At 45.2% G+C, this 22,474-nt stretch overlaps 1 protein-coding gene across 1 annotated transcript in view; it reads right to left on the minus strand.

The window, feature by feature from the left end:
- Window positions 1–20,664, minus strand: part of LOC147620681 (syntaxin-32-like) — a 101,595-nt gene extending 80,931 nt beyond the window's left edge. Inside the window, exon 1 of the mRNA XM_086824951.1 lies at window positions 20,281–20,664. Coding sequence (XP_086681077.1) covers window positions 20,281–20,527 — 247 coding nt within the window. The 5' untranslated portion in view covers window positions 20,528–20,664. The remainder of the gene's footprint in view (window positions 1–20,280) is intronic.
- Between the last annotated feature and the right edge of the window lie 1,810 nt (window positions 20,665–22,474).

Below are 22,474 nucleotides of genomic sequence, written 5' to 3' on the forward strand. Positions count from 1 at the left end.
CCTTTCTGAAACAAAAATCAGAAATTGTCTGAGGTATTTTGCTTCAATATTTTGGAATTTGCTTGTTCATTTTCATCAATTGAGCAGGTACAGGTCCAAATGGCTCAGATTTTGAGCAAAATTGGCAAAATTGGGTGACATTGGTCACATTCCGGGTCAATTTGCAGGAAATTGGGTGTCAAAATTTTGGGGCTTTTGGTGTAATTGTGCCATTGGGCATTCATACATGCTGTATGATGTGAGCAATCTCACACTTGGGGCAAAATTGCAAGAAATTGCAGTGCAAATCAAAGGGCTTTTGTGCCAATTGCATTGATTTGCATGCAGGCACTGGCATTTGATGCTTTGGGCAATGTGTTGATGCCTGTCAAGCACTCAATGTGCCTGTGAATCAAGGGGCTTTTATGTATTGGATGTATATGTGGCCAGGGGGAAGCATTGTGAAGACTCTAGATGCCTTCATGTGCATTAATGTACCATTCACGATCAGAAATTGATCTTGAATCAAGGGGCTTTTCAAGATTTTGTGCTTGTTGAGCTTGGCAAAGCAGCAGGGAAGACTTTTATGCCTTGAACCCTCAGAAATCCACTTGCAGTCAAGGGGCTTTTGCCTAATTTCTGTTTGGGACTGTTGTATGCAGTGGTGGGGACTGTCAAGGTCTGATTTTCACTCATTTGGACAGCCAGGAGAGCATTTATTGCTACTGTACTTGCTGGTACAGATTTGGTACAACTTTGTACAAGTTTTGTCATGGCTGTACATTGATTTGAGTGAGGAAAAGACTCATTTTCAGCTGCTGTACTTGCCGGTACAGATTTGGTACATCATTGGTGAGCACTTAGTACTGTTGTACAGTACTTTGGAAGGGGAACAGAGCACATTTAAGGTGCTGTCATAAATCTGCAGCAACCAGATTTTGGTGATTTTATCACATTCAGTGGGAGGAGAGTTGCATTCGTGCTTCCGCAGTGGGAGATAAACTTGGGAGAACAACTGTGAGCACTTTGTGTGCTTTTGGTGCAGTGTTTGCACATCTTACAGGGAGTTAGGCATTGACAAAGGTTGCATATTGCTATGGCAACCACAGGTGAGCGCTCTTCATTGCTTCACATCAAGAAGCTTGAAGGCTCACATAATTATGACATTTGGCAAACCCAGTGCTATAATGTGTTGCTCCAGAAGAAGCAGCACAAGCCCATCAAAGAAAGGGGTGTAATGCCCGCTTCTCTTACTGCTGAAGAATGGGAAGATATGGATGAGCTAGCAAGACCCACTATCATGTTGTCTGTGTCAGACACTTTACTTTTCAGCATACGTGAAGAGAAGACAGCTTGGGGAATGTGGCAAAGATTGCAGGACTTGTATGCCCAGCAAAGTGCCTCAAGCAAAGTGTATTGGTTGAAGAAACTCATAGGTCTTCAAATGAAGGAAGGGGCGTCTATGACAGCCCATCTAAATGAGTTTAATGGTGTTGTCAGCCAGGTTATCAATCAAAAGTTGGCAATGGACGATGAGTTCAAAGCCACCTTTCTCTTATGCACTTTGCCAGAGAGTTGGGACACATTCAAGACAGCCACTAGCAATTCAAATGCTATGCTGTCATATGCAGATGTTGAGGGTGCTCTCCTTCAAGAGGAGATGAACAGGAAGAACAACTCTGTTGGAAAGTCCAATGCAATGAATGCACGTGGGAGATCCCAGCAAAGGGGTAAAAGCCAAGAAGGGGAAGGAGCAAGTCCTGCTCCAAAAAGGACTTGGAATGCCATTATTGTGGCAAGAAGGGACATATCAAAAAGCAATGCTACAAATGGAAGAATGATCAAAAGGAAAAGGGCAAAGGAAAAGACAAAGACAAAGATGAAGCCAAAGATGCAAAGCCAAAGGGCAAAAGTGGAGTCAAGATTGAAGAAGTCAATGTGTCACATGCAGGTGACAGTGAGGATGAAGTCATATTCACGTCTTCACTTGATGCCCATTCACTCCTTGCAGGAGATGGTCATGGTATGCACTCATGGATCATTGATTCAGGTGCCTCCTTTCATGTCCCAGGTTGCAGAGACTTGTTTGTCAGGTATTTACAGAGGGCAGACAAGGCTCTTTGGGAGCGTGCTATGAAGTCAGAGATGGATTCTCTGCACAAAAATGGAACATGAAAGTTGGTGCATTTGCCTACAGGCAAGAAGGTTTTGCCATGCAAGTGGGTTTACAGGCTCAAAGTTGCACCTGATGCAAAGCCAAGATACAAAGCCAGGTTAGTGGCTAAGGGCTTCAAGCAGGAATATGGTGTTGATGAGATCTTCTCTCCAGTGGTCAAAATGACCACACTTAGAGCTGTATTGGCTTTGGTTGCTCATGATGATCTGGATTTGCTTCAGATGAATGTGAAGACTGCTTTTCTTCACGGTGATCTCCATGAGGAGATATATATGCAACAGCCAGAGGGTTATGTAGTAAATGGAAAGGAGAAGCTAGTATGCAAGCTGAAAAAGAGTCTTTATGGGCTCAAACAGGCACCAAGGGAATGGTATCATAAATTTGATACATTCATGAAATCCTAGGATTTCAGAAGGAGTGGCATAGATCATTGCTTATACACCAAGAAAGCTTTGGATGGCGGTCTATTGATCCTCATCTTGTATGTTGATGATATGTTGATTGCCGGGAAATCTCCTAAAGAGATGGATGCCTTGAAGAAGAGGCTGCATCAGACCTTTGATATGAAGGATTTGGGTGATGCAAATCACATTTTGGATATGCGGATACTTCGGGACAGAAATCAACATGTGTTGTATTTGTCTCAGAAGGAATACACTGGCAAAGTTTTGCAGAGGTTCAATATGGACGGGGGAAGAAGACTAGTACTCCTTTGCCTCCATATGTGAAACTCAGTGCTATGGACAGCCCAAAGTCAGATAGTGGCAGGGCTGATATGGCCAAGATTCCGTATGCTTTAGCTTGTGGCAGTCTCATGTATGCCATGGTTGCTACCAGGCCGGACATTGCATTTGCAGTGGGAGTGGTTAGTAGATACATGGCCAACCCTGGCAAGAAGCATTGGAAAGCAGTGAAAGGTGTCATGAGATACCTGAAGGGCACACAGGATATGTGCATTTGCTTTGGCAAACAGGATGCATTAGTGCATGGTTACACGGATTCGGATTATGCCGGTCATCCAGATAACCGGAAGTCTACTACCGGCTATGTGTTTACATTCACAGGAGGTGCTGTGTCATGGATATCCAGGATGCAGAAGTGCACTGCCTTATCTACTACAGAGGCCGAGTATATTGCAGCCACAGAGGCTTGCAAGGAGGCATTATGGCTATCTCGGTTAGTGGTTGATTTGGGCTATACAGGGGATATTCCATTGTTGCATTGTAACAGTCAGAGTGCCATCCAGTTAGCAAAGAACCCTGTCTTTCATGCAAAGACGAAGCATGTGGATGTGAAGTATCACTTCATCAGAGAGGTGATAGAGAACAAGCAAATTCAGCTTGTCAAGATTCATACGGATGACAACCCGGCTGATCTGTTGACAAAGAGTTTGCCTCCAGAGCGGTTTGCTCATTGCAGACACTTGATGGGCATTGGATGAGGCCAGTTTCAGCCTTGATATGGCCTTGTATATTATCATGTACATGCTGATTTTTCTTTTCCTTTCCTTAAGGACACTTTGCCTTTAAGTGGGAGGTTGTTGGGATAAAGGCATTATGCCCACCCTTGTAGTGTGTACAAGCCCATGTGTTTTATAGTACATAGTACACTTAGTACTTTTAATGTACTAAGTGCACTATGTGTACTAGAGCAAATATACATGTGTGATAGGGGAGTCACACACTCATACTGTGAGTTGACTTATCCCCATATGTCTCTCTCTCTCTCCCCCCCCCCTTCTTCTCTGTGTATTGTCTCCCACACGAAACCCTAACACTCTCCCTTCACTCTGCGAGGACACTATGACCGCATCCGGGGCGACTCGGATGAGGCGATCTTCCGACGCCAGGCCTTCCACACCACTTGGCGCAGCTACCCCTTCTATACCCTACACGCAGGCTCCACAGGCCACCTGTTTGGCTTTTCCTCCCTCCTATTGTATGATATAGCCCCTCAGTCTGTGTACTAATATTTGTATTTCTCTGCACCTAGGGAGAGTCTCCCTAGCTGCCTTGCTTGGATCTCTGCTCTGTTTTCTCATGAGCAGGAGGGGATCTTTTGTAGCCTTACAGGCATTTTTATATAACTAATGAAAGGATCTTTTTTGGAAAAAAAAAAACTATGCTCTGATAAAGCACTGCCTGTTATTACTGGAGATGCGCCGCCTGTTACTATTCAGGTATGAACTGGACTGTACCTTCCTGTACCTGTCCGTACAGGTCAGCAGTACCGCCTGCCTGTTGTCTTAACCCTGGTCGCCTGCGCCGCCTGAACCAGATGCTGCTCAGCAGTCTGTACCTGCTCCTGCAACCTGATATGTACAGCCGCCAACAATACGGATTGTGCTAGCTGTCCGTACCAGCCTGCGCTGCCTGAACCTGCAGCAGCTGATTGTACCTGCAACAGCCGACTGTACCTGCAGCATCCGATTGTACCTGCAGCAGCCGACTGTACGGGTAGCCTCCACGTGGACTGTACGGCCTGCCTATATGCAGCCAAAAACCCAGCAGCCAATCGACCACCTGAACCAGCCTGCAATAGAGCTGCAGCCGCCTGACTGTACAGCCTGCTGACACGTGCTCTGTACGGACTTTCTCTGTACGGCCTATTCACCACACACCAAAATCAGCAACCACCCCTCTATGCAGCCAGTCCCTCTTCTTCTCCTCCACACAGGTTTCTTGCACGTTTTTCCAAAAGCAAGAGAGAGAAAGAGATGAGAGAGGCGTGTACCAAAAGTGGAGTTTCCTCCCTCCAAAAATATCCTAAGGCCCTTACTTTAATGTTTATTAAAGTCCCTAAGGGCCACTTAGGCCTAGGGGCCACCCATGGTTAGAACATTAAAAATATTAATGTTCTTGGTCCCCCTTCACACCTGAAGATGTCCACACATCATTCCCTTTGTCCGGGCACCCCAAATATGAATCATTTAATATTTATTTTGCTCAACAACCACCATGCCCACACTTGTGCTGTTCCATTTTCACAGGGTCATGACATACCCCCCTCTTGAAAAATGGCAAGCGTCCTCGATTGCAATCTGGTGATACAGCAACATTTCCAAAATGAAAAATACAATATGGCAAGATCAGCGTCCCAATCTCTCTAAGACATGCATATGTAACAGCATTCACTGCAAACCAATGGCGTAGTAGTAGTCCAAGTTGTATACCACTGTGAACCATACACAACCACAACATCCAATGTGACTAGTACACATATATCATAGAAGTCCCATAAACAAATGTACTGTCAGCCATCAGTACCTTCGGGTGAGACAAAAATTGCACCAAGCGACCTCTAGATGTCATCTGAGCCTGTCTGTATCAAGGGAGTGGAGGTGCTACCCCCTCTTGAGCATCAGGCAATGCTCCAAACCCATGCTCTACTGAACCTGAATGAGCCGTAACAAGAGTCGGCTCTAACTCAAAGGCATCGAGATAAAGCCGCAAAACCTGAGGTGAATCTGTTAAGTCACCTTCCTCCATCCACTTCGCATCCATCGGTGAATGGTTCTTGAACTTCACAAGATAGCGACGGGAAACTTTACCTCGTACCTTTCTTTCCTTATGTGCCAGTATCTGCTCTGGAATAAGAACCTCATCAAGTTCCTCAACTTCCGGCTGAGCCTCATCTGATACATCCTCAGGCACATCCCCATGGAAAGGTCTAAGGAGACTCACATGAACTATTTGTTACTCGAGTCTTTATACAATAGTCACGCACTTCCTTGGGTAGCCCACAACAATACTTCTCCACCTGCTCAGACAAAGGCACTGCACGGTAAGAAGTAACTGGGAGTAAAGCTTCCCAAAACTTCTTATTATAATCCTCAAGATTTTCACACTTTGATGCATCCAACTTGTGCCATGCTGTCATTACATCGACCTCAAAAGTAGATGTGAGCCATACGGAAGAGAACACCTGTTTAAACTGTACCAAGTAGATGGTGCTATGCCCTGCAAAAGAAGAGTGGACCACCACTGCAATGCATTGCCTTTGAGAAAAGTCACAGCTTTTCTCACCTTAGAGGACTCTGTGTAATTACCACCAGAAAAAGCAGCATCAAACTGCTGTAAAAAGGTAAGTGCCTTTAGCTTATCTTTGGCCCCACTGAATGCATCAAATTTCACAGCAGCTCCCCCTTCCTTATAATCCTTCGCCTTACCCATAGGCGTTAGATTATCGTAAGGAAGTGGCTTCACAAGATTGCTACCCCCAGCATTCATGCCCATCATAGGGTCAACATTACCAATTCCCACACCTCGCATGCCATACATTCCAGCCATGTTTCCAAACATACCATTATGCATACCGGACTGCATGCCCCCATACATATTTCCTTGCATTCCTGGTTGCATGCCCCCAAACATGTTTCCTTGCATTTCGGACTGCATACCACCATACATATTCCCTTGCATACCAGGCTGAAAATTTGCTCCAAAAGTCCCTGGCATACCCATGCCTCCCTGAGGATAACCCCCAGTCATAGATTGGAACACAGAGCCACCACCAAAATAACCTGGATGCATAGACTGCTGAGGAATAGATGGCTGTCCGAAGAAGGAACTCTCTGAGTTGGCACAAAAGCATGTTGCATGTTCGGAAACTGGCCAAAAGATGGATCCTGTGGGAAGGCACCACTATTGCCCTGAGGTAGATTCTTAGAACGCACCTTCTTCTTCTTCTTTTCAGGCTCAGAACAGGATCTCATAAATTCAGCAAACTTCTCACTTTGTGTGAGCTGCATAAACACATCCATTACACCTGCCAAACGATTTTTAAATTGAGCATCATCTTCCTCTTTGCTAGGCATATCTTCTGGCTGTGTTACATCCTCATCTTGTGCATCATCTGCAGCCTATTCTCCTGCAAGAATATCCTCAGATTCATTTCTCTCAGGAGAGGTCTCTTGCTCTTCCTCTTCATTATAAAAATATTCGTCTTCTGTATCAGACATGTTGCTAGATTTTTCAGCAATGACTTTCCTCGAGTCAACCACGAGCTCACCCCCTTAAGAAAGTTGATGATGGGTCCCGGCAACGGAACCTTGAAACCGGCCTCTGGTAGAAACCAAAGTGCGGTAGACTAGCAGTCACCCTTCCACTTGTAGTCCAAAAGTAACAAAATTAACTGGAGCTAGAATGCCCCAAAACTGAAATGAAAACGACACCTGTTGGCCCCAAAGCTTAGCGCCCCCTTCGGTATTTCTTTATTCAAATTCAATGAGATGTAAAACTGAGTACAACAAAGCCAGCCACGAGAATAAACCTGTATGTCCAATCTGGCAGCCCTCAAGACCTCTTAGCACAGAGGATTCACACACAGATCTGTGTCCCACAAAAGCACACAATGTGCTTCCCTCTGATCAACCAAGACAATTCAGCAGAGCAGCCTTGAGCACACATCTGGCATATTCCATGAACATGGTTCCACAACTCAGTTCAAATATACATCCACTGTCCAGTCTCTGTTTCCACCCTTCAAACTGCCATACCCCTCCTCTCACAAGGGACCAGATAACAGAACTCTGCAGCAGACATAAGCCAGTGGAAAGAAAGAAAAATGGACAAGTTCAGAGCTTACCAATTCAATGCGTGGTTCTGCACCCGTGGGACAGTTCGTACCAGTCTGTACTTGACAAAGACTGTCTGTACTCTCCCCCCCTGCAACCACCTGACTGATGCACCAACTATGCTCTGATAAAGCATTGCCTGTTACTGGGCCACCTGTTACTATTCAGGTCTGAACTGGACTATACCTGCCTGTACCTGTCCGTACAGGTCAGCAGTACCGCCCGCCTGTTGTCTTAACCCTGGTCGCCTGCGCCGCCTGAACCAGATGCTGCTCAGCAGTCTGTACCTGCTGTCGTACAGCAGCGCCTACAACCTAATATGTACAGCCGCCAACAATACGGACTGTACTAGCTGTCCATAGTACATACCAGCCTGCGCCGACTGTACTTGCGGCAGCCGATTGTACCTGCAGCAACCGACTGTACCTGCAGCAGCCGACTGTACGGGTAGCCTCCACGTGGACTGTACGGCTTGCTTGTATGCAGCCCAAAACCAGCCTGCAATAGAGCTGCAGCAGCCGCCTGACTGTACAGCCTACTGACACGTGCTCTGTACGGCCTGTCTCTGTACGGCCTGTTCACCACATAGCAAAATCAGCAACCACCCCTCTATGCAGCCAGTCCCTCTTCTTCTCCTCCACACAGGTTTCTTGCACGTTTTTCCAAAAGCAAGAGAGAGAGAGAGATGAGAGAGGCGTGTACCAAAAGTGAAGTTTCCTCCCTCCAAAAATATCCTAAGGCCCTTACTTTAATGTTTATTAAAGTTCCTAAGGGTCACTTAGGCCTAGGGACCACCCATGGTTAGAACATTAAAAATATTAATGTTCTTGGTCCCCCTTCACACCTGAAGATGTCCACACATCATTATGAATCATTTAATATTTATTTTGCTCAGCAACCACCATGCCCACACTTGTGCTGTTCCATTTTCACAGGGTCATGACATGGTGTCACATGTGCAAGATCCATTTTCAGCATTTGTGGATGTTTTGTCCAGCTTTTATGTTTTGTCTAGCTTTTATGTTTTATGCAAAGTGATGATGGATGTGTTAAGGCTATGGCCATGTTTAAGTGTTTTAATATGCATTGATGGTATCAACAAGTGTGTCAAAGACCCTAGTCCCCCGGGAACCCGGCGCGAGTTACAAGCTGAGATAGGGGCTTTTTGGGACTATTCTAGGCTATGTATGAATGCTGTAAATGAGTATGAATGCTGAGTTTTACCTTCACTAATTGGTTGTAGCAAAACGATGAAGAGATGAATGATGAAAATTGGTTGTATGCAGGAAACGCAAGGTTTACTGATGGCTGAATGTTATAGACTGCTGCATTTTGCTGATGGAGGGTTGGATGCTCATGCGTTGATGCTCCTATGGCTGTAGGATGAAACGCTTCTCTAAAACGCTGAAGGCTGAGTTAAACTATGGGCTGAATACTAAAACGCTGAAGCGCTTGATGCTGATGGCTGAGATGATATGATACGAATGAGCAAAGCAAGCCTATTTATACTATACTGAAGGTTGGCACTAAATGCTGGCCGACTGGGCATATGGTGGATAAATGGTGTTAAATGCTAGAAATTATGGAAAAAATGCCAGATAAATACTAATAAATATTATAAGGCTACCAGACGCTATTTCAAGGCTTCTCCAATGATCTATATGCAATGGATGAATGATATGCAATATGCAGAGTGCTTTCTAATGCAAACCCTAAGGTTTCTATTGACTCTACATGCATGAATGCATCTCTTCAAGTGGGTTAAGGGACTTGGACTGATTGAACGACTGTCTAAGGCTGAGAATGGCCTACGTAGCTCGTGCATGACTTATCCTGGACTGAGGATTACAATGGGGTCACGGCGTACGACAAATATCATCCTAAAAAGGTGCTAATACTGTACAATGTTGCACTGATGATGATGAGCCAACTTGTCACCATGCACTATAGTGCACAGTGCATGTGACATTCCCTCATACTTAGCTTGGCGGCAAGTTCATGGCTTCCAAGTAGTCCGCCAACAACTAGGGGTACTCTTGAAAGAACTCCTCGTCTAGCCAAATGGCTTCGTGGGTACCTCAATCTCGAAACTTCGTATAGAACTGACATATCCGTCGACCAAAACCATGCTTCCAACGATGAAAAAGGATCTCCTCAGGCTCGATGACTTCGGCTTCGTCTACCACGTCTGGTAGCTGTTCATGTGAGACATCAAAAACTTCTGGTCCAACATATGGTTTTAGCCAAGAAACATGGAAAACATCATGCATCGTCCAACTATTCGGCAATTTTAACTTCATGGAGACAGGTCCAAAACCACGGAATGAAAGCTTGGGACAACGTTTGCCCACTTGTTTCAATCTTTGTTTCATGATGCACAGATAGACCCAATCCCCTTCCTTGAAGTGGACATCTCATCTAGACTTATTTGCCTGTCTGTGAACTGAATAATGGCTAGACTCAAAATTGAGAACCAAAGTGGATTGAGTACCAAACTCTGCGGAATCAACATACTGATCTTCTATGCTATTTAAGTCTTTTCCAAAGATGTTGAGAATGGTAGACTCCTGCATAGTCTGGATGCTAGTCTTTCTACTAAGAACATCTGCAACTAGGTTATGATGACCAGGGATGTACTTGATCATTCCTACAACCTGGTGGAAGAGCTGACCCTATCAAGTGTGCTGATCACTCCCCTGGGCACTTGGCATCGTCAAGAGCCACTTAAGTGCTTGGTGGTCTGTGGTGATTGTGAAAATGCGTCCATAAGGAAAAGGCTTCAAATGTTCGAGAACTGACTCCTGTTCTAGCTTGCCCTTGAAAGTCTTGGAAAGACGAGGAAAACTTGCTAGGAGGTTCTGCCCTAGGGACCAAATTGATACAATGATCATTAGGACGAGAGGGTGGGATACTGGGTTGGAGATCATCCTTAAAAATGTCTGAATGAGAAAGAAGATCTGCTAAAAGAAGAAGATAAGAAAGCTATTATCGATGAGATAGAAGCTGTCTGAGCATAAATCAATGCCTCTTCCGCTCGTCGGGCCTGGAGATGAGAAATCATAGGAATGCCAAGAATGCTCCTATCCCCCCGAATCATGATAGGCTCAAGAAAACCTTCAGAGATGATAAAGGTGTCCTGCCCCCAATTGGGAATAGGTTCATACTGACAAAACCACTGGATTTCTAAGATTGTGTCACACCCCAAAAGAGGAGAGAATGAAATCTCGCTGGAATGAGACCTTTTGAACCTCAAAAGAAAACTGTTGTGCCCGTTGCGATATGTGGGTGCAGAGACCAGGTGTAAACCCGTCCACATCCAAATGATATGGCACTAATGTACAGCTCATGTTGGTAGCCAACTGGGGGTCCTCATAACTGCCCATGTCAAAAAGGATTATGAACTAGTGGCCCTTGGCAGAGCCATAAACTCGAATCAGGCTTTTCTGTGTGGTTGTCGCCTCACCCTCCTGCTTAGCATCAAGTACCACGGATGGCATGGGGTGTATAGAAGGTAAGATCTGAATCGCATTGGTGGTGGCAAGCGGGTCTGGAGGAGCGGGGGATACTGCGGCAACTGTGGCAGAAGGCTCTTTGGAGGCTTGCTCCGCTTGCCTTTTTGGACAATCCTTCTTACCATGCCCAATGGTATGATAGAAAAAACATCGGTTTTTTGACTAATACTGTCTTTGCTCCTCTGGAGGAAGATAACCTCTAGTGATGCCTGCTTTAGCCTTTTCCTCAAGGGTCTTCTTAGGCTTGGGTTCCTTACCCCCTGAACCAGAGCTAGGATTGTTATCTGTCTTAGTGTCTTTAGAAGACGAATTACCCTTCCCCGGTTGGGGTTTGCTACTAGACTGTGTTTGTTTGGACTTGCCTCCGTTCATCCTCATTTCTTCATTTTGAGCAAGAGTCAAAGCCCGGTAATATGTATTGGGTTCAAAGTTACGAACTGTGAACCGGGTGTTGGGATCTAATCCACGAATGAATTGATCCATCTTGGCCTGCTCAGATAACCCTAACTCTTGTGCTAAAGTGATAACCTTTCCGGAAAACTGAAGCACTACTGACCCGTTCTGTTTGAGTCCATAGAACTCATCTGCCAAACCGGTCATATATTGGAGCGGGAGGAATCTGGTCTTTAGGTCATGAAAAAACGTATCCCAGCTAAAAGCTATGACACATGTGGTCTAGTCTGTATGAAGACTAGACCAATGCTGCCACCAAGTGACTGCCTCACCTGTAAGGTGGGGAGCCACTACGTGGACTCTATCCTGAGGATCTGTGATCCTAGCTAATGGAAAATGAGCAATCAATTGATGAATAAACTGATTAACTGCTAAATGATCACACTTACCATCATACTTACTAAAATTTGGTTGACTTCAAATGACGATAGTCGATGTCGCTATCGTCGATGTCGCGGACAGCTTGCCGGTGGCACCTAAGGCTAGGGAAGCTGAAGAGAGATGTTGGTATCTAAGATGCATGGCCTCCTTTTCCCTTTGGTGCTCGACGTTCTTGATCGAGCTCTCATTGGTGCTCCCGAGCGGCGAGTTCAACCTGACGCCAGTCTTCTTCAATCCTGTGTTGGGCTTCCTCATAGTCCCGTCTATCTACTTGTTCTTGTTGTTTTCTTGCTTCAGCTTTTGCTTTTTCTTCTCCGTCTAGCCTCGTCTTCTCTTCTTTGTTGTTCCATCTGAAAGAAGAGGGAGATTGGGGTTGCTGGAGGCGGAGGAGGACATGCTCCTGTTGCCTCCAACAGTTGGAGGCGCTCCATGAGAAGCTAGTTCTGAGCTCTGAGTAGAGCTATGGTGTCTGCTGTAGTCGAAAGAGCAAGGCCTTCTTCGGGGGAGACGTCTTTTGGCTAATGAGTACTCTCCTCTGTAGACATGATGCTAAAGTCGGTGGTCATGCCGGAACGCAATCTGACCATCCAAGGATGCCCTCACGCTAGGATACGGTGTGTGTGGACAAGCTAAATCTGATACCAATGTAACATGCAGCAGAAGTATTCTAAATTGAGGATCCTGTCACACAAAATGATCACATCGTCTTCTGTTTCGCGAGTTTAGCTATCCACTTTAAGACTTCAAACTTTAAGAGATTGAGAGAGAGAGAGAGATGGAAACTGTACACCGAATGGGGTCCCGAATTACCCACTTAAGGGCCCCCTATCCCGTTACCGGAATAGTATTTGCTTTATTACTTTGAAGAGACTGACGGTGGACTGACGATAACCCAAACGCAAGATCTCAGAAGACCAAGAGTCGGACTAAACTGTGCATGGCTGAGCACCAATGATGTCCAATCTCGAGCCTATGCACTCTTCCCAATGGAATGAGGGAAGGCTGCAAATCTGAGGCTGAGATAGGAGCTTTTTGGGATTGTTCTAGGCTATGTATGAATGCTGTAAATGAATATGAATGCTGAGTTTTACCTTCACTAATTGGCTGTAGCAAAACGATGAAGAGATGAATGCTGAAAACTGGTTGTATGCAGGAAACACAAGGTTTACTGATGGCTGAATGTTATAGACTGCTGCGTTTTGCTGATGGAGGGCTGGATGCTCATACATTGATGCTCCTATGGCTGTAGGATGAAACGCTTCTCCAAAACGCTGAAGGCTGAGGTGAACTATGGGCTGAATACTGAAACGCTGAAGCGCTTGATGCTGATGGCTGAGATGATATGATATGAATGAACAAAGCAAGCCTATTTATACTATACTGAAGGCTGGTCGGTTGGCACTAAATGCTGGCCGATTGGATATTAAATGCTACACGACTGCATATGGTGGATAAATGGCATTAAATGCTAGAAATTATGGAAAAAATACCAAATAAATACTAATAAATATTCTAAGGCTACCAGATGCTATTTCAAGGCTTCTGCAATGATCTATATGCAATGGATAAATGATATGCAATATGCAGAGTGCTTTCTAATGCAAACCCTAAGGTCTCTACTGACTCTACATGCATGAATGCATCTCTTCAAGTGGGGTTAAGGAACTTGGACTGACTGACTGACTGTCTGTCTAAGGCTGAGACTGGCCTACGTAGCTCGTGCCTGACTTATCCTGGACTGAGGATTATAATGGGGTCACGGCGTACGACAAATATCATCCTAAAAAGGTGCTAATACTGTACAATGTTGCACTGATGATTATGAGCCAGCTTGTCACCATGCACTACATTGCACAATGCATGTGACATTGTGGGTATATGCCAGGCATACTCCACCCACATAGACAAATTCGCTGACCTTTCGACGGATCTCACCGATCTGCTAAAAAGTGTCAAGGCTAGACGGCAGCGGATCCAAATGACTCCACAAGCGTTGAGGCATTCAAGAACCTCAAGGTGGCTTTGTCCAAAGCGCCTTGTCTAGCGCTTACCTTGTGGGACGAGCCATTCAATGCAAGTAACATCGTGATTGGAGCTGTGTTACAAAAGAATGGTCATCCAGTAGCTTACATGTCCCATAAGTTGCTGTCCACGAAAAAGGTCGGTCTACGATCGAGAACTTCTAGCAATTATTCAGGTCTTGAAAAATTGGCAGCATTTCCTTTACGGCCGTTAATTTGAGGGTCGCACTGACCATCAGGCATTACGCTCGATTCAGACTTGCTTCAAAATATGCATTAGAATGAATATTACTTGATTTTTTGCTCTCTTTAAAAGTTTAACATATAGCTATATTTAGATCGTATATTAGGCTTGTATGTGGCTTTGTATCATCGTGTGCTTTAGCAACCTTAGAGGTGTGTAAGGGATATGGACTCCATGTATGGATGGAGACCAACGACCAAATGAGAAGAAGCCACCATGTGGGGAAGAGATGAGGGACCAAGGGCCACACAAAGGGATGGATATGGTGGTGAAAGGAGAGAAAGGCAAGTTGTGTGAGAAAGGACCGAGTGAGTCAAAGCGGATGTGAAAGGAAATCTTTAGCTCACATAAAGGAAAAATTATAAAAGGTGCCTAGACACGTGTTGTTCTTCTCACCACATCAGTGTCATGTCAGTGGTAGGCAATATGATGTGTTGAGCTTAGAAGTCCCAATGGCCGATGCTTTGAGTAGGAAGGGAACCGTAACCTTGATTCAAAAGACTAGACTCGACCTTGTTGGTACAGGACTAGATGACATGAAGCACATGTACGTGGATTCCGAGGAATTCAATACACATTGGGAGCAAGCATTGGATGCCACAGGTGTAACTTCCAGAGGGCCCAGGGATTTCTCAAAACACTTGACCATCAATGCAATTTAACACTGAAATTAGCCACAGCCTTAACACATACGCCACGTAATCCACAAAACCGTAAAACAGAGATGTGCATAGTTGACACCGCATAGAGACCGGAGTGGGCAATCCCCCCCCTAGAGTATTTGATTATCCAAGGAGAAATATAACATGTACAAGCTTTGAGGACCTTACTCTCCCCACGGGAGATGCCGAATTATCCATATACAAATGCCATAACACAGCCCAATAAGAGGCAGCCATAAAATTCAGTCAGTACTACACAGGCTGTAGAATGCCGAGCCAAAAATATAATCCATATACCTTCGTGTGGGTACTAATTCTTCCCCAAGAACCACGTGTCTTCATACAATAGAGCCGGTACAGCCATATCATGAGTTGGTACAATAAGTACAAAATTTGAAACAGCAAGCACAGCCCTCCTTTTAGCCGGTACAGCAAGTAAATGGGCTGGAACAATAGATATAGGGGCTGATGTAGACGGTACAATGGCTAGTACAACAGGTACAGGGGCTAGTGCAACCGGTACAAGAGCTGGTGTAGCCGGTACATTGGCTGGTACAGTACGTACAAGGGTTGGTATAGCCGGTACAGTGGCTGGTACAAGTACAGCTTTTCCCAACTATCCTCACTGTTGAAGGAGATAGCCCAGGCAGAAGCATTAACAGTAAACATATGAGAGTGCAAAGGAGATTGAGAGAGTTGGACAAGATCACCTTTTATAATGGCAGTAAAGCTTTACAATGCCAATGGCTAGCAACTGAGTGTTGACCAATGTGCAAGGGAAGTGGATGATTGAGTGAATAATGGGGGAACTCCTTATATAGTGCAAGAGAGACCTGACCGACTGCCTGTAGGGCTGGCCGACTGGCCCTGGACAAATAAATAAGAGTAAAATACAATAAAATACCAGATAAATGGTAAAGCCCCAAAACACAGAGATGCACAAATTCTAACACCCCCTCTACAGCTCATAGTGTGCAAGAGGCGGAAGATGATAAGTCGATGAAGATGCAACCATGGACCGTCCGGCATCGCGAATACTGGAATTACCTCGGAGAGAGCATCCACCAACCTGTTTCCTCGAAACAAGATGCCACCACGTACACCAAGGAGCTTTGCTTGGCGACGAATTCCCACACAAGTGTGCAGTGAACTCCAAGAATAGATGATGAGCTACTAGACACACGGCGCCCATAATCCCCAACAGTGGACGAAACACATCACGTCCCAAAAGCCTCGAACAATGTCCCCATGCACCAGTAAGTGGAGCTACAATCAGCCCCCTCTCCCGTCCACAAGCCGCTTCTGGCTGGAAGCACATGGAGGGAAACTGCATGTGTACTACAGAAGTACACCATCTGGGTTCTCCTGAGCCGGAAGCGCCTTGGGAGCCCTAGAAGTGGTACTAGAATCTGTATCACTATCTTGTGTCGTGTCTTTGCCTTTTTTCTGAGATGAAACCTTGCCCTTGGTCTTGTCGTTCTTCTTGGACAAACAATCTTTGGACCTTTTTCCACGAGTAAAGCAACGACTCTGACCTTTCTTTTGAAGCACTAGTGAGAGTTTGCACTGCCGGTGAAACCTCCTCGGTGATGGTCCACACAAGCACAGAATGCGCCTTCGAGTCCCGATTCTCCCAATCTTGTAATTCCACAGCAAATTCATCCTCTTGATCTTGAGTCCACCTCATAGAGTTTTGAGGACGCTCGGGCTTCCTTTAGTGCTCTGAACAATGTCCCACAAACCCTTGTGGATGAACCAGATCCGCATCTGAAGCTTCCAATGAGCATAGTTGGGTCCTTTCAACTTGTCATCCTTGTTCATACAAGGGGGGAGTCATATCCACAGCAACAAAGAACAAATCTCAGCTCTCCAACACATCTCTCAAGTGCTTTCTCGGCACCAGGAACAATCAGCCCCCTCTCAAACTTGAGAGAGAGAGAGAGAGAGAGGCTGGACAACAGCAAAACAGTCCAAGATCCACCGGGAGCCTCCTACTGGAAGGGCAGGGACTCGTGGAGGAAGAAGACAATGAAGGGCCACTTGTCTGGCAGCACCAAATGCAAAGAACTCACCAAAAACAGATGCCGGTGCAGAAAACACAGCCACAACAATGGTAAAGCCCCAAAACACAGAGATGCACAAATTCTAACAACTACCACCACCCATCTCCCACTACACCCAATTCCTCTCGACGGAGCTAAACGAAGGTCGAATGCGTGTATGAGCGGATGGACAAGCTTGATGACATATCGGGTGTAATCACGGGCCAAAAAGAAGGCTGTGTGGGTAAATCCTAAGGGTGCCAACCGTGACATCATTGACAGTGCGAGAAGCCTCAAAGCCCCATATCATCAGAGCCTCTGGGTACCCTACGTCCTGGCTGCCGAGGGAGGGTGTTGGAAGGTTGTGGCCTGACCGCCTACATCCCACATGCATAGAGTCCCAGCAATGGAATCATCTATAAGTAATAGAAGACAAGGGCCATCTCATCCCTCCTCCAATTTTTGTGACTTGGAAGGGATTAGAGTGGTCGAGGTTAAGCGTACAGTGGCGTAAACACTACTAGGATGGATGACCTCCCGGGAAGTGGCCCCCCAGTGGACTGAAGATGATGCTATGGCACTGCTTTTCAAAAGCATGCCTCAAGTATGACAACCTAGTCACAACCTTAAAGAATGTACTTGATCCAACCTTGGAAGAAATCATTAGTGCCTTGCAAGAAGAAAGAAAGAAGAAGCAAAGGTCAATTGAAGATGTGGCTGAACAAGGCTTTGCTGCAAAGTTCAAGGGATCTTTCAAAGAACAAGCCAAAGATAACCATTACACACTGTGTGGCAAAAGCAATCATTTGGAAAAGGATTGTTTTAGCCTTAAACCATGTGGTATTTGTGGAAAGAACAATCATCATGAAAAAAATTGTTATTTCAAGAAAAACACTGCAAATGTTGCTAAAGAAAAGAACCTTTCCAAGACAGAAGCCAACTTTTGTGAGGATGACTAGGCTTTTTAGTCCAAGTTCTATGCTGTTTTATATTGTGTGTATGATTGGTTCTATGTTGTTTAATATTGTTTGTATGATTGGTTTCACTGATTCACAAGTGATCATCTTGGGATGGGATCCCCTGGTGTTCTCACAATGATAAAAAGCCATAGGATGCAAGTCACGAACGTTGTTTTAAGTTGTATTCATTTTGCATCTGGAAGTAGTAGTAGTTGACCAGTGGCAAGGCCCTGGGCTACCCAGGGTCCACTATAGTACTTGAATCGTTTCCCCTCTTGTGGTAATATCAAAAAAACATTATAAGGGGCCGGGGGGGGGGGGGGGGGGGGGGGAAGAGAGGGCGGCCATGTTCTAGTCCCAAATGTGGTGTCAAGTGTGTACATGATGCCAAATGCCTATGATAAATTATGGCGTGCCTATGTTATGATTTTCAGTTATCCATGTAATTGTGGTTTAATCAAGTAGTGATTAAGTGAAAATCTCTGTATTACGCTCTCGCGTGTGACAGATAGTATCTTTCATCCTTGATTTTGCACAATTAGGCTAACCTAGGATGCCAGCTGAGGTGGACCGTGGTGCCCATTGCAATAATGCCACCCAGAACAGTGGGGCGGAGACGGGCTGACCGCCGACAGCAGCGATGGTGCTCGCCGCAGTAACAACTCCACTGGCCAGGCTGCGCTGCCACAAATGCTGGAGGAGGTGGTTCACTGCACAGTACCACTGCCCAACTAGCTGGCAGAACCTACAGCTAGAGGCCGCGCCTGGCTCTAAGCGGGTAGCATTGACTGGTCAGCAGGATGGCTGTGGCTGGTCAGCAAGATGGGTGTGCAGAACTGCAGCAAGCAGAGGTATGAGCGTTCCAGCTCTGATACCAACTGTTGTAGCTTATAGTGAGAGTGCAAGGAGCTCAGTTGAGAGAGAGAGAGAGAGAGAGAGAGAGAGAGAGAGAGAAATGAAATGAAATGAAATGATATATTAACGTCCTCAAAAGGCCAAAATGACCAATGAGACCAAAAAGGTTGCAACAATTGGTGGATCTGATACAATGTCTGTGTAAGAAAAGCTAAAACAACTAAACAACTAACTGAAACTGAAACAATAACTATGAGGAAAAGTAAGGTACTAGGAGCTCCTAATGGATAACATTTGGGGATTAAGGAAAATATACAAGAGTGGAAAGCAAATTTGCATTATAGAATTACGTCTTTTTTTAGGAGAGAACATCCTTTACGAAGGTGAAGCATATACTATCACCACATCTGCCATATGCCAAATATGATGCCAAGTGCCCCTAATAGGTGTCACTTTGCCACACATCACTACTTACATAATATCCTTCTAAGAGGTTGTTCCCACACAAAAGAACTCACACACTAGCGGTTGTTCACACACATTGGAACCACTTTATTTAAAACCTAAGCTTACACTTATTGCAGCGCTAGTTTACACAACCACCAAACACTGGTTTATTCCCACACTAATCACTATTAATATTTAACAAGGGTTCACATGTAGGCTAAGGGTTCACATGTAGGCTAAGGGCACTGAAAGGACAAGGTCTAGATTAACTTCAATGACCTTGAAGAGCATTTCCTTTGAGAAGGTTGAGGCTAAAAATGCCATCCTCAAAGCTGACGGCAGCCACTACTTCTAGAAGTTATGTTAATCTTAACAGCACTCATTATAACCACCTAAAGCTTGCGATCTGCTATGTAGCATGAAGCCTCTTTGATGAAGCAAATTACTTTTTGAGCACATTATACAAGGCATCAAGCATTCTCATTAAATCCTTAGCCAAGGTGAATCTCAATTTGTGTGCTGCATCATCATTCAAAAGCTCCAACTGGAGATGGGCAATATTCAAAGCTGAGGGCAGCTTCACTTGACTTTCCAATTCTGCCAGCACTCTGCCATGATCAAACGTTGTCCAAGCTGGAGGGCACCGTACAGCCACTTGATTCCCTGTGTCTCGATATTCTCATAGACATAGCTTAATATCGACTTGTCGTGATGCCCGCAAAGTTGTTGGATACCATTCGATCTGGCAGTATAGAAAGTCCCACAGATCCAGTACGTTCTTGCTACTCAGCTTTGCCGACACAACACAGAATACCAAATGGCAGGCAAAACCGTCCTCGATGCTCAATCCGATCGACAACTTTCAACGTGCAGATGTATCTCTACATGAAGCTCTGGTTTCCAGGCACACTAAAGGGCGAACATTTCCACACATTGCATCGTTGAGAAAGAGCGGAATCTAAAGGGGAACTCACATTTGGCTAGCTTGGAGAGCTTCTGAGAGGTCTGGTGGATGCTGAGACCGATCCTCGAGGCTCTCCTATTGAACTCGGACTGCAGCGAAGCGGTGGAGCGGGGAGGCGCCCCGTGCAGCAGCCTCGCTGAAGAGGAGGCGTCACCGTCGCCGTTGGCCAAAGAGGAGGAGGACGCCGCCTTCCTCGCCCGATCTGCAATGGCTAGGAACTCCGCCGTGCGATCGCGGTACGAGGAAGGAGCCATCATATAATTACAAAAGAAGGTTGGGCAACTCTGGTCTGAATCCTTGAAGAAGAAGACGATGGGAAGAACGAAGCAGAAGCAAACGATGGCACAAGGGCAGTAGCGAGTACCTATCAGCCCAAGCGCTCCACGAGTCTACACCCCACTCCTGGGTCCTCCTAAGATCATGAATTGCACTTTTTTAATTACTTAATTAAGAGGTGTTACGCATTTCAACCGTGTTTTAACCACATTTTTAAGTAAGGTCAATGAAATGAAATGAAATTACACAAAAAAATTAAAGCACATGTGCTCAACTACTATATAAAGAAACATCTCATGCTTGTTGCCTACAACGAAAAGTTGCTTGGAATTTCCATTTTTAAGCTCTATTAAAAACAAGCATGCACCTCTCCAACATGGATTGTGATAATGGTAAATTTACTTAGTCTTTGAAACATTTTTTAATCTTAGACCATCTCGTTAAAACCTTAGCTTTTTTTCCTTTGTTTAGAAACAGTTCTGTCACCTCTTCTTCCAAAGCTATTAAGCAGGATGAACAGGGTGTGCATTCTCCCTTATTAACATTGTTAGCTTGTGAATGGTGTCTAAAGATTGATTGTGTGTCCTTGGAAGATCCCCATCTTCCTTGTCCACAAATCGAAGGAATTGTTTCCAAAAGCTCTCAAGAAGAGAGAGGCCAACACTTTTAGCGTAAATGAATAGAGAACTATTTGCTGACAAAGGAAAGAAAGGTAAAACCTCCTTCCCCACACTCTAACATAATCCTTATAAAACCAAATGATGATTTATACTTTGTGTTGCAGTGTGCAAAGTGAATGAGGAGCTAAGGAAAGGAAAGTTGATCTCAACTGTTCCTCACACCTCTGCCCAATTTTCTCTCTCTCTTCCATTGCTTAGTATTGTAGCATTATATGGTAGTGATGTGTGTGAACACACTTAGGACCGCCGGGGTACTTTTTCCTTCACTAGGAGGTTTTTTTCCCCCGTGTGTATGTACACCCTCTTATCAACTCATTTTGGGGTGTGTACTTATCTTTTGTATCTGGCACACATTTGTTCATTCTAATCTAGTGAGTTTGTGTGCTCTCAAGCTTCTCTATCTTGTGTGTGTGCATTGTTGCAACCCTAACCCTAATTCCAACAATTGATATCAGAGCTAGCTTCCTAGAGACTTGATCTAGTAGTCTGCCTCCCTCCTTACGACCCTATTTTTTTTTTGTCTCCGATTGAGAGACCCTCCCTCCTTATTACGACCCTATTTTTTTCTGTCTCTGATTGAGAGATGTTGAGATATCGAGCTCGTCTAGTGAGGCAGTGGACACTGATGACCCGCCTGGGGGATAGGCCCCACACTTACACCACTGGGTGATATGCGGCCAGTGGGATGACAGGCTGTGTGACAGCCATTCTAGAGACTGGCATAGTTATAGCACCAGCTCATTTAGTCGGGTTCACACTACTATAGAGAACCCGTGTATGTATTGGTTGAGTACCTTTCATATTATGTGTACTCTTATTCTTGTATATGGTGTGTTGAGTGTTGAGTGAAGAAGAAGAAGATTTTCAGCCTCTCACCTTGTGTGTTCTCTATTAGGGTTTATGAGTGTGTGTGTGTGTGCTTGCAAGAGCTCAAGCTCTCTTCCCCCCTGTATCTTTTCATGGTATCAGAGCCAGGTTCGTGCTAAGGGCTGAGCTGCAAGCAAGAGAACCACAGGGAGCGATACAAGGGTAAGAGCTGCAACTACTCTTCCCTATTTGTGTTGGTGATTACACCCTTGTCGGGAGCTCTACGGGAGGCACCGGCAACGATCTCTGATTGAGGATCTTTCTTCGCGGGAGTAAAGCTATAGGGCAGCTATATTGTCCTATCGGACGTAATTTTCTGGGCCGAAAACGCGTTTCGGGTGCGTCTGGACCTCCGTTTTTTCAGAAAGCAGGCGATTTCGA

The sequence above is a fragment of the Cibotium barometz genome, chromosome 31 (genome assembly GCF_041138505.1).
Source record: "Cibotium barometz isolate CiBa-2024 chromosome 31, ASM4113850v1, whole genome shotgun sequence".
Lineage (NCBI taxonomy): Eukaryota > Viridiplantae > Streptophyta > Polypodiopsida > Cyatheales > Cibotiaceae > Cibotium > Cibotium barometz.